Genomic DNA, 12,254 nt, shown 5'->3' with positions numbered 1-12,254 from the left:
CTTGTTTTTATTAAGAACAGATTGAATAAAAACGGGGGAATGCACGGGATTTTTCTACTTTTTCTCGTGTCCCTTATCTAGTGACAGCCAATTCTATTTTTGAATTGTGAGATACCCTCTCACCGTCCCATATAATAACTTTTCAACTTCAACGAAATTATCAGTGAAATGAAATTCGATCGTTTGTCTCTTACCGCGTGTTACTTCAGTCTGTTATATAGAAGGACAACTCGTGTTCGTCATGTTTGGCGTCACTTCCCGTTTCTTCACGTACTTGTTACACGTCTCCCGTAGCAATGATCTCTGTGTTAAAATTATATTTGGAATGTATTTAACCAGTTATATCACATATGTAATAATGACTGACACCAATATTGTCCTTTAACAATAAAATTGTAGAAACCATCTAACCTGTAGTATTATTACGATCACGAAGAAAACACAACAAAGATGTCTGATAATACTACAGGAGCAGATAGAATTAGCCATTTTTTGTGAGTATCTCTTTTTCACCAATTTCTATCTGTAATAATGGCCGAGGAATTTTATAGAAATTTTGGGGCCCAGTTGATAGGTTTGTCTTCCTCTATTTCCACAAATTCGGTAGCGAATATAATTGAACCATATAAAGAGGATCCCAAACAATTTAAGGCATGGATTAAAAATATCGAAAAATACTGTGGCCTTCCACAGTACCTGAGGATCGGGAACGTTAGTCGCATTCCAGTCAAGTAGGGGGTTGTAAGTCATTTTATCCAAAGCAAAATGATAGCAAATGCAAACGTGACGTGGGATGCATTAAAACAAGATTTACTTGGCACTTTTTCGGAAATTACGGATACACAACACGTATTGGCAGTATTACCAAAAAACAAACAGAAACCTGAGGAAAACGTGCAGTTTTTTGGGGAATTTGACAGGTGAGGTAAATAATTAATTTCTTTGTAGATGGACTTCAGCACGATTATATCAAAACAAAAATTTTACGTCGTGAAGATACATAGACTGTAGAATTGGCTAAGCAAGAACAAACTATAAGGAAAAGATTCGCGTTACGATTAGAAGACCATGAACGTGTATATGCAAATAGCGCAAATAGCGAACATCAATCCATGGATGTTGGTTATGTAAGAAACCGCACGTGTGGTATATGTTTTCGCCGTGGTCACGTAAGTCATGAATGCCGACAAAAGCGAGGTTGGTTATGTAAGAAACCGCACGTGTGGTATATGTTTTCGCCGTGGTCACGTAAGTCATGAATGCCGACAAAAGCGAGAGGTAAACGAGGTTAAGGCGAGTTTTCAGAGAAATATGACTGGGCAGTTTTGTGGCATGGAAGGACATTTTAAACGCGACTGTAGGAAATTTGAGGACTATCTTAATTAATCAAATCCAAGGTTTAAACGACAAGATACATCTGTCAAGCCTAAAATTCCACGTAATCGGGAAAACTAAGATACTCTTTCCGGGGGGGGGGGGGGGGGCCTGACAGATAAGAAGTCCTTATCTGGTATAAATGTATCGGGTTGTTCAAGTTCATGTTTGATTAAAATAGAAAAACGAAATTTTTGATCATTAGTTGACACCGGAGGGGCAAGTATCTTTAATTAGTAAGCAGGTGTATAATTCTTTAAAATATAAACCAAAATTGTACAACAGTAAAATTATTTTACAGTCAGTAAATGGACTTGAATTTATATTGTTAGGTTCTGCAAAATTGGAATTTCAGTTAAGACACGTGTTTCATGTTTCCAATATCAATAGAAACGTAATTTTAGGTCGAGATTTTCTTGTTTCTCATGGCTGTAGGCTTTTCTTTGATTTAGGATGTATGAAAATTGGTAAAATGTATGTATGTTTCCTTGGATAATGACGCAATAATATATTCTGTTTTGCGAGTAGCAAACGAAGTAATTTTAAAACCTCAGACGAGGTATGTCATTAATGCGAAATTGACGAAACATAGTTACGACAGTGGGCAAGATGTCTTCATGGTTGAACAAAACGATTTTGCGTTGATTTTCGGAAGCTTAATAAAATTACTAAGACTGCCATTTAGCCCTTCCCAGTGACTGAGGACATGTTAGGGAGATGTCAGAATACTTCACAACTCTGGACATGAAATCAGGGTATTGGCAAGTTTTGGTGGGTGAAAAAAATAAGGAAAAGACAGCGTTTGTATGCCATAGACGTTTGTTTGAATTTAATGTAATGCCATTTTGGAATTAATAATTGTCAAGCATTTTCTCGCATTTAATGGCACGCGTTCTTAAACATACATTATGCAAGAGCTAAATCTGCCTATTGCAGGTCTTTCTTTAGGCCTGAAATGTTATATAAATTATTAATTAGACATTAATTAGCTTATCCAGACCATAATCAACGCTCGTTGTCATCGCTAGACTGCGATATTTACTGGATTAGGACCCGATCTGCTGCTCTACGCTCATTAATGATTAAATCAAGAAATGGATAATCCAGACTGTATTCTATCGTACAGTAATGATGATCGAGGCTAGGCCCAAAATTCAATTGCCAAATCCTCGGTTCAGAGTGGATCAATTTAACTGAAATTTTCAACCAATTCCCTTTACATTATGTAGTTTTTAAGTATTATAGTGAGAACTGTCAGCTCTTTATCTAATCTCCCATAATGTATCTTTAAGGCACTCGAAAATTTTGGAATAGCATATATTGATGATATAGAGAGAGAGAAATGGGGTTTAACGTCCACTCGACACAAACTAGGTCATTTCGGGACTAACATATGGTTTAATTTTATTTACATAATTCGCTTGCGCGTAGGGGTCTTTAGCAGTGGGAGGAAACCGGAGGCCCCGGAGAAAACCCACGAGGTTGGACAGGCGACCCTACTCCTTATTGATGATATACTAATTTATATATTCTCCTTGGAAGCGAGAACATTATGAACATATTAAGCTGGTATTTGATAGGTTGGGACAACATGGGCTGGAATTAAAACCCTCTAAATGTAATTTTTTCCAACAAGAAACTAAGATCAGCAAATAAACCTAGAAAACTCATAACCGTATGGAAACTTCCCAAATAAGAACACTATACGTTTCAGCTTAAAGTCGGATAACTCATGTTGTGTTGTTCAGTGTATTGAAGTCGTTACCTACAAACGATTGACAGTAAAGATTTAGGACAATTGTTGGTATCTTGCTAATAAAAATTGGTAAATAACATAAAATTGTTTGCAAAATTTTCGGGTACTCTGGTCGTTGTTTTTATATCTAACCCTTAGTCACGAAATAATCCTTTGACTCCTTTCCGCTGAGAGCTAACTCTTATGACGCTAGACATGCAGGTCTATATTAGTAGATGGTCGTTGGTACCTCTTAATATCCGTACCTTCTCCTTCTTCAAACCATTTTAATGTACTCTTGCTTTGCTTAAATCAGAAGTTGCGTGAAACCAATAATATTCAAAACGTTAACGGCCCCATGGTTCTGTTCAAAACTGCACTGCAAGATATCTCGAGCCAACTGATGAACCAGTGGGGCAACAGCCAATACTTTTATACCCTACCTGGTCCGAGCGTACTGTTATTTGATGGCCGAACAAGCTACTACTTGACCCGGTCGTACTGCCAGTTGATGCTCGATCGAAGTACGGCAATTTCGTTCATAGTACGGCAATTTCTCCGTAGTCACGTTGTCACTGCGTCTGATTGTCGGGAGTTTGGTGCGATGGGGCCTTGGATTTGTTTATTGTTATTATCGTATCTTAATGTCCCTTTTATATTGTGGTGAATATTTCCCGAACGTTGTATAATACTAGTGTGAGTCATGATCGGCTAAGTGCTACATGAAATAGAAATGAAGACACATTGAAGGAAAATACCTTTATGAATAACCATTTGCGTGAAATGTAGTATACAAAGTAATTGTGTAATATATTAATTACATAAATGGAGTTTATTTAAGGAGCAATAATTTTGATTTCTACAGCTATTCATTTGAAACAATGGAACTAATTCTGTTATTATTTATGCAAGATATTGACCCCTTCATATGCATGTGGTTTTAATGACTGGGTATATTGTTTCTCTAAAATAATATAATTATATAATATACCAAAATCAATGGTACTGTAAGATGTTATTTTTGTCTTCAGTGGTTATTATGCCATTTTATAGTTGACATGAAATTAATAGTGGATTAAGATGGAATGAAATGGCGTTTAACGTTCTACTTTTCTGCCCCGACTGGGTTAACGACGACGGAGAGAGAGAGAAATGTGGTTTAACGTCCACTTGACTCAAACTAGGTCATTTCAGGACTAACATATGGTTTAATTTTATTTCAATAATTCGCTTGCGCGGGGGGGTCTTTAGCAGTGGGGGGAACCGGAGGACCCGGAGAAAACCCACGAGATTGGACAGGCATCACGACGACGGGCTAACGCCATAGTGTGGTATGAGGGAAGTTTTGTCCGGACAGCGGCGCTATGGTAATGGATTAAACATACACGTAATTAATAGTGGAATAATGTCTTGTCTACCGTGATTTTTCAGACATGGATACGGCTTCAAGACTTCTATTATTTTGGTAAAATAATGGTTCACTCCCATTTCGACTACACCCCATTTCGACTACACCCCATTTCGACTACAAATTTTATTACCCCCAAAATCCTGACACTAATCAGCATTGAACTGTTCCACTGATTAAGAGATGTAATTAATGTAATGTTCAGTTCAGTTCAGTTCTTTATTTACTTTGAGTATAAAACTCATCAGTATACATATGAATACAATATTTACATAATCTACAGTATATATATTATAACAAAGTAAATAAGTTGAGAGTGGAAATTTAAATTATATATCTACTATAATGTCATCAAAATTAGTAATTTAATATTACAGTTAATTATACTAAACATCATTTAGGTTATAATCATTTAGGCTTTCTACATCCTTTTTAATTCCATTATTTTTTAACAATTCTGATCGACGTTTATCGGCATATGACAATTATTAACCTAGTTTATACAAGTCTTTTATATTACTGGTACTCAGTAACTGAAAGAATTTAAAAACGTTAGGTCTAGTGTAATAATACGTCTTGATAAACTTAATGTGTATATCCTCAAATGGCGGGAAAATTAACACGTGGTGAAATTCATCCTCCAGTTCCTCAGGCTGACAAAATGTACATAGTCGTTGATCATGTGGCACTTTAGTATATCGACCAGTTTCTATATATAATTTATGGGCTGATAAGTGTAGACGAGTTAAATGTTTTAATAATATAGGCTTTATAGGCTTTAAAAGATAGGGTTGGAGTGTAAAATTTAAAACAACATGTTGATAATAGATTCCTGTAGGAGACTGGCAGATATTGCTATACAACAAGACTGTTTAAAGATATCAAATATTCTCTGTTTAAAAATGAACACTGAATGTTTGTCAACATTTTGCCACATTATTATAACCCAATCCTAAACAATCTAATTCCTTTTTAAGGTTACAAATCCAGTTAAAAACAACATCTAAGTAAGTCGTTTTCAGTAGTAGTAACGGATATCTACCCAATTCAAATAATAGCATGTCATGATTCGTGGATTGTTTAACACCTAAGAAATTAATTTTTTAGAACACGGGAACAGTGCCGTTTAATCTATCGTAGTGGGGGGGGGCATTTTGGGCGTGTCTGTTAGGGGTAACCCACCGCACAAACTGTCTGGCAGTGGTCATTCACGATTCCTGTAGTGGTACTGAACAACTCCAAAGCTGTTTTAGGTGGTACAGATTTCAACTAATCTAGCCTAGCGGCGATCTGGAAATTAGAAAACTCTTGTCAGGGATACTCTACCACTACAAATGTCTGACAATTACATAGCTCTGTCAGGGGTAACCCACCACTAGAAATGTCTGTTAGGGTGTTTTTGTAACAATTGAAGATGTACGGTACACTGCTGTACGATTTTCATGTGGCACACTTTTGAGCTAATGGCATTTTGGGCGTGGAATACCACACCCACCACCAGAAACCCGGCAGACTTACATTCTGTTGATACCACATATACATGCATTGATACCATATAGGAGAAAATTGGTACACTTTTCAGCTAGGTTAACCCCCTGGGCTCCCGCTCTATTAGAAAAGAAACGAGGCTATCACAGCTAGCTCTGTACCAAAATCGCCTAAATCGCTAAAATCAAAAATTAAATCAACGAGTGCAATCGAAATTTTTGTTGACGTTCGCTGTAAAATAACCACGAAAGCCGAAGCCGATAATGGGTGTATTTTTATTCGGCTTTATCTATACACTTGTTTGTTTAAAAGCTATTTGTGACGTATATCCAGAAAATCTCCTCGATGGTACAGGCACATTAGCGGAACAGTTTTTATAGGGACAAATTATTGAGCCGTGAACTACTCTACCTGTGTACATGTTCCGCGTGACTTCAAAGGAAAAAAGCATCTATCAGTTAATCGTACCACGACGTGATAAATAGACAATTTCATATAAATGAAATGAGATGAAATGGGGTTTAACGTCCTACTGTTCTTCTCCTAAACTGGGCTAATGAAGACGGGCATACGCCATACAGTGTGCTATGATGGAAAATTTGCCCGGACAGCGGCACTACGGTCTACTCTTATATCGAATTTCAGCTGTCAAGGGATCTTTTACGTGCACGCCAATGAGTACATGGGACCTCGGGTTTTCGTCCCATCCGAACGACTAGACAGCTGTCCTGGTCCGGCCCTCCGCCCTGCATCACTGACAAGGGAGAACTACGCCTGAAACTCTGGATGAACTTTATCGGCCAATGCAGGATCGAACACCCGACCTCCAGGCTATAGCGAGCCAGCGTCTTACCCATTTAGTATACAAAACAGAGTAAAGGGGGTTTTCGTACATGTAAGATACATTGTCAGTTATATTATGTTTCATATTTTGAAAAACATGCTCTTTCGACATATTGCGTTGAAAGCTTTTGAAAAATCAATAAAACAAAGGAAGAGATTTATGTATAAGTGTTCTTGAATTATAAATATCTTAATAAATATTTGAATCTATAACATACCTCTCAAACTTGTTATCATCTAAGCCTTTTAACTATTGTACGTCTAAAATGATTTCTAAACAATAAGTGTACCCAATCCGGGGTAGGTTATGCTAACTCTTTCTGGACTACCTGACACCACTTCTCATTTAGGAGTTCGTATATTTAAGCAAGGTTCCTCATACTTTTGTATTGTTATAGCAGTAATACAAAAAAACAAATGGACACATACCGCTTAAACACAAAACATAATGTGTCTAATACATATCGTTATAAAACAGATTATATATATCCAGATTATATGTATCCTTTTTCAACGTCTTGAAATCTTTGTATAAACGGCATAAATATAAGTTTACAAGTCCACAAAACATAATATAACGTATTACATACTGGTTATAATGTCCTAGCCAAGCATCATGTAGTTCAACTACGACACAGTTAACATGACAAACAAACCGATCAGCACTTCGCCTTTCTTTTCAGGTGTAAACAAACACACCAACTAGTCAAAATAAAACGAGAAAATGTTTAACAATGCTTTAACCAATGGCGACCATTGATGACTTGGAGGAAAACGCAACAATTTTACTTCAGTGTAATAATGTGTTTTCCTGTGGAAAACTTAAAAATGAATATAGTCGATAAAACATCAATTAAAAACAACAACCCGGAATGCAAAGCATAAATCCAACTGAATCATTTAAGTGAGCTTTTCGATCAAATGTATGCTGTACATACCGTATGATAGTAAACACATTCTATTAGTTGCAAACTGTAACAGCGATTGGAAAAAAACTTTTCGCGGTAGGGTCTAGGTACATAATTAGTGTGCCACATGGCGAATGTGCCCGCTTCAGTGGCTTGTCTCGAAGTGATTTCTGGCTAGTCACGCAGAGCGATAACACTCAGCGCAAGAGTCTATGAGTCTATAAATGGCCATCGCACGTGAAATTATCTATCAACTATTACAGCCATAAATAAAAATCTATTGTTGACGATTTCGAATAGCAGTAATATTTAGCTTTTTTGTTATTACAGCAGCTTTAAAAATTACGTTCGTTTTATGTTTTAAATTGCTTTATCATTAACTATACCGTTAGGAGCGGCATGTTTTGGTTTAGTACAAATAATATTTTTGAAACACTCAGGTTAGGCAAGAACATGATATTAGCAGTAGTTTCATTTTACTTTTACAAGGTTCTTAAAACAATTGATGAGTTGTCTAACGTGTTTCTAAATTCAATTTCTTGTTCCAGCGGGGCCACGGTGGCTAAGTGGGTAAGACGCTTGCTCGCTAGTCTGGAGGTCGTGTGTTCGATCCCTGCATTGGCTGAGAAAGTTCATTCAGATTTTCCAGCGTGTTTCCCACTTGTCAGTGATGCAAGACGGAGGGCCTGACAAGGACAGATGTCTGGTCGTTCGGTTGGCATGCACGTAAAAGATCCCTTGAAAGTTGGAATTCGATATAAGAGTGGGCAGTAGTGCCGTTGTCCGGGCAACATTTCCCTCATAGCGCACTGCATTAGCCTTCATTAGTCCAGTAGGAGCAAAACAGTAGGACGTTATTTCATTTTAAACGTTACGCACACTCATTAGTAAGAAAGAGGGAGATTAGAATATTAACGGTGTCAAGAGTCTTTCTCTAATTTAACAGATATTCCCCAAAAAATTACTTGTTTAGAAACCAGCAGCTCGAAAACATGCCGAAAAAAACCTCTCGAAGGCGGGTGTGTGGGGGGCTGGGGGGCCTCACCCAGACAATTTAGAAAATTAGATGGGCGCAAACACTGCTGTTCCGACCTGTGAGTACAGCAACTAAAAAGTGGACCAACCGAAATCCAACTGAATCCCAGACAGATTGTAACCAACCTGATTAAAACACGGATCCTATTTCGTTTCGTTTTTTATAGTTAAAAATTTCGTTTTACATATCTATATCAGATTAAAATACAGATCCAATTTCGTTTTGTCTTTTTTATAGTTCAAAATTTGTTTTACTTATCATTACTACACTACTGTCTGATTCATCGTAAATTTTAAACGGATTTCTTCGATTATGAACAAACTACTTAACGTTGGTTATTATAAACTTACCTGTGTGTTTGTAATGAACTCCCGTTCGATAAAATCCATTGTACAACTAATTATCACAACGATGAAAACAAGTTCTCTCTTGAAAAATTGAAATATCACAAACTTTTCCCAGAGAAAAATACCAATATGGAAGATGGTTACGTCACTCTGCGGAAGATATCATTTCGTATTAGGGGTGACAGCATAGGAAATTCAAGTACAATTACGACAAGAATCCATGACCACTCGGACCAAAGACCACTCGGTTCAAGACCAGTCGGACCAACTGATAGACCTCTCAGCCCAAACAAATAGACTACTCGGACCATACAAAAAGACTATTCGGACCCAACAGAAAGACCACTCGGACCAATAATAAAATGTTGTTTTAATAAATTGATAATTGCGTTTGTTTTAATATAATTACTCGAACCAATAATAAAGTGTTATTTTAATAAATTGATAATTGTGTTTATTTTAATATGACTACTCGAACCAATAATAAAGTGTTATTTGAATAAATTGATAATTGTGTGTGTTTTAATATGACTACTCGAACTAATAATAACGTGTTGTTTGAATAAATTGATAATTGTATTCCAAATCGCAAAATATCGAGAACCACACTTGTAGTCACGTTTAAAAAGGGGCATATAAACGTCCGGTCTTCATATTATTATGTGCTGTTTATATTAACGCATCAAGGGCGGATAACTTGAAAACGTGTCTCCACCCCCCACCCCCCATATATAGTAACCCAGCGGTTAGTGGGGTAGAACGGAATGAAACCACTGGGGATACCGCGAATGTGAAAAAAGTAAAATTAGGCTATCAGACAAGAACAGTATACCCGTATATGTAGAAACTGTCAAAAGTCTGGACATACCGAGTCTCATTGCAAGAGTAAAGAAAAATTAGATTGATATTTTTTTTTGGCACCATTATTAATTAATTTTAAAACTAATCGTTGATTTATTTTCCGTACACAAAATTGAACCAAACAACTCTAAATATAAGAATTCCGTGTAAGAATTATTTGCTTCTTTGTATTGTGATTTAATAATAAATAAATAGCATATTGTCTAGCCTTATAATATAATTTAATTGGTCCGACTGGTCTTGTTTTGGTCCGACTGGTCTTAGTCCGAGTAGTCTTTGGTCCGAGTGGTCTGGATACCTACGACAATTGGCATTGAGTTTGAGCGTTCGCACACATAACTACCCGCATTCCTGTATTTAGTTACCGTCTTTTACATTCTAGTAAAATCTCTGCAAATTTTATAGCTTTACTTTTTGAAATATTTTGTTCTAATTATTTGATTAGCGACTCGGATGGGATTATTTACTTTTGAAGACGCATGCCGCACAAACACAACTATACATTCGTTTTACGGGCTTTATCACACTTCGGTCAAAACTGTCGAATCGAGAATTAATGTTCCGCTTCTTACGGGGTCATACGGGCTTAGTAGCATTATATACCCACCCGGGCACCCAATACGGCAATAGACACGCTGAGGGCTGCCGCAACACGCTTAAAGATGTTACTGAAGCGGTTATTATTCGATCGAAAGAATGCGTATAAAATTAAAAATACACTCAGAGAATTCGGAGGTAAGCTTCATGATCCTTGTTAAATTATTTATAACATAAAGAAGATAGGATATTTATAGTTTATTCATGACTTTATTTTTACGAGTATCCGTGCAATCAGTGATATTTTAATTGTGAAGAAAATTTGATAGACTGGCGATCAATGGTTTCCATATAAATCTCCTATGTAATTGCCTTCAATTGATATTTTTCGTCGCCCAAACCCATATACGATCAAAATGATCGCGCTGTCAAACTATCTTTCAATGTTAACCAACCCCCGCAACAGGTATATTGGATTCGACCATTACGTCACGAAGACATTGTTGACATCGACTCTGTCGAAATTACAAGTAAATTTTCAAATTTTTCAAGAGAGAAATTGTTCTCATCGTTGTGATAATTAGTTGTGCAATGGATTTTATCGAACGGGAGTTCATTACAAACACACAGGTAAGTTTATAATAACCAAACTTAAGTAGTTTGTTCATAATCGAAGAAATCCGTTTAAAATTTACGATGAATCAGACAGTAGGAGTTGTTATATAACCCGCGTTCTGGTTGATTAGCCAATGAAACGGGTCTGAGTTCTTGGCGTGCGGTGATTTGTTAATCAATTGTCTGATGTCATAGGGTCAAAAGTCGCTTGTATGACCCCTGACGCGACCACAACTACAACCGGTCAGATCCTGATGTTGTGGGTGCCATCAAAAGTATAAAAAAAAGAAACGAAATATAGATTGTTGCATGCAGCTGTATTAGGCCAGGCAGTAGCTGACCTTGAATATTTTGCCACGTTTGCTCCATCAAACAGCAATTTAACATTTTAATGAAAAATGTGTTAATTATAGCATTCTCATTCCCAAAATCAAAATTCTAGAGAAATACCCCGCAGTTTTGATAAAATCCGCTTTTAAATTTCGTTTTCCATATTTCCGCCTAATCAAACAAAATGGATTGTTTTGAGAGGTTCCGTATTGACTAAAATGGTCATGTGACGTGTTTCGACCAATGAGGCGCTTCATACTATAAATATGGCAGCCCCCATGTATTATTATTCACATGTAATCAGTGGCGGACTGGGTCTGAAAATATTGGTTGCCAGGAGACAAAGGGGGCCCACCATTTTATTCTAAAACGAATAAATTAAATTTTCAAAAAATATATAAATGGAAACAGAAAGGTGTAATTAAAAATTTCCCCGACTTTGTTTTCTTTAGTAATTACAATTTACATATACTGTAAATAGGCTACGTATAAATATTGGGAGGAATCCGAATATTACCTCTTCGAAGATATTTGGAGATATTTCAAGATTTATATTGTACACAAGAGTAGTAATTTTCATAACCACGTAATAGAATTGTAGATAATAATAGAACTTTTATAATATTCTCATGTTTATAATTTTTTTCTAATATTTATATATTTTTTGATAATTTTTCTCAGGGGCCCACTTGGCATTGGACAAGCTGACAACCTGGCCGCCACTGCATGTAACCAATTATTGAAGGTTAAGTCTTGAATACATTCAGATAGG

The 12,254-nt window shown here is 36.5% G+C and overlaps 1 protein-coding gene across 2 annotated transcripts in view; it reads right to left on the bottom strand.

Annotated features, from left to right (window-relative positions):
• LOC126827664 (beta-1,3-galactosyltransferase 5) overlaps window positions 1-7,880 on the bottom strand; it is a 40,458-nt gene extending 32,578 nt beyond the window's left edge. Inside the window, exons 1-2 of one of the 2 annotated variants that reach the window (XR_007682823.1) lie at window positions 7,067-7,880; window positions 4,840-5,807 (exon numbers count right to left, since the gene is read on the bottom strand). Coding sequence is in view for 1 of the 2 variants with exons in the window: in XM_050557114.1 (XP_050413071.1) it covers window positions 7,067-7,085 (19 nt within the window). In the remaining variant the exon portion in view is untranslated. Of the gene's footprint in view, window positions 1-4,839; window positions 5,808-7,066 lie in introns of those variants that run through there. The other variant, XM_050557114.1, reaches the window with a different exon arrangement.
• Between the last annotated feature and the right edge of the window lie 4,374 nt (window positions 7,881-12,254).

This window comes from Patella vulgata, chromosome 7 (genome assembly GCF_932274485.2).
Source record: "Patella vulgata chromosome 7, xgPatVulg1.2, whole genome shotgun sequence".
Lineage (NCBI taxonomy): Eukaryota > Metazoa > Mollusca > Gastropoda > Patellidae > Patella > Patella vulgata.
The sequence above is the reverse complement of the archived record's forward strand: the minus strand, read 5'-3'. Positions and strand labels throughout refer to the sequence as shown.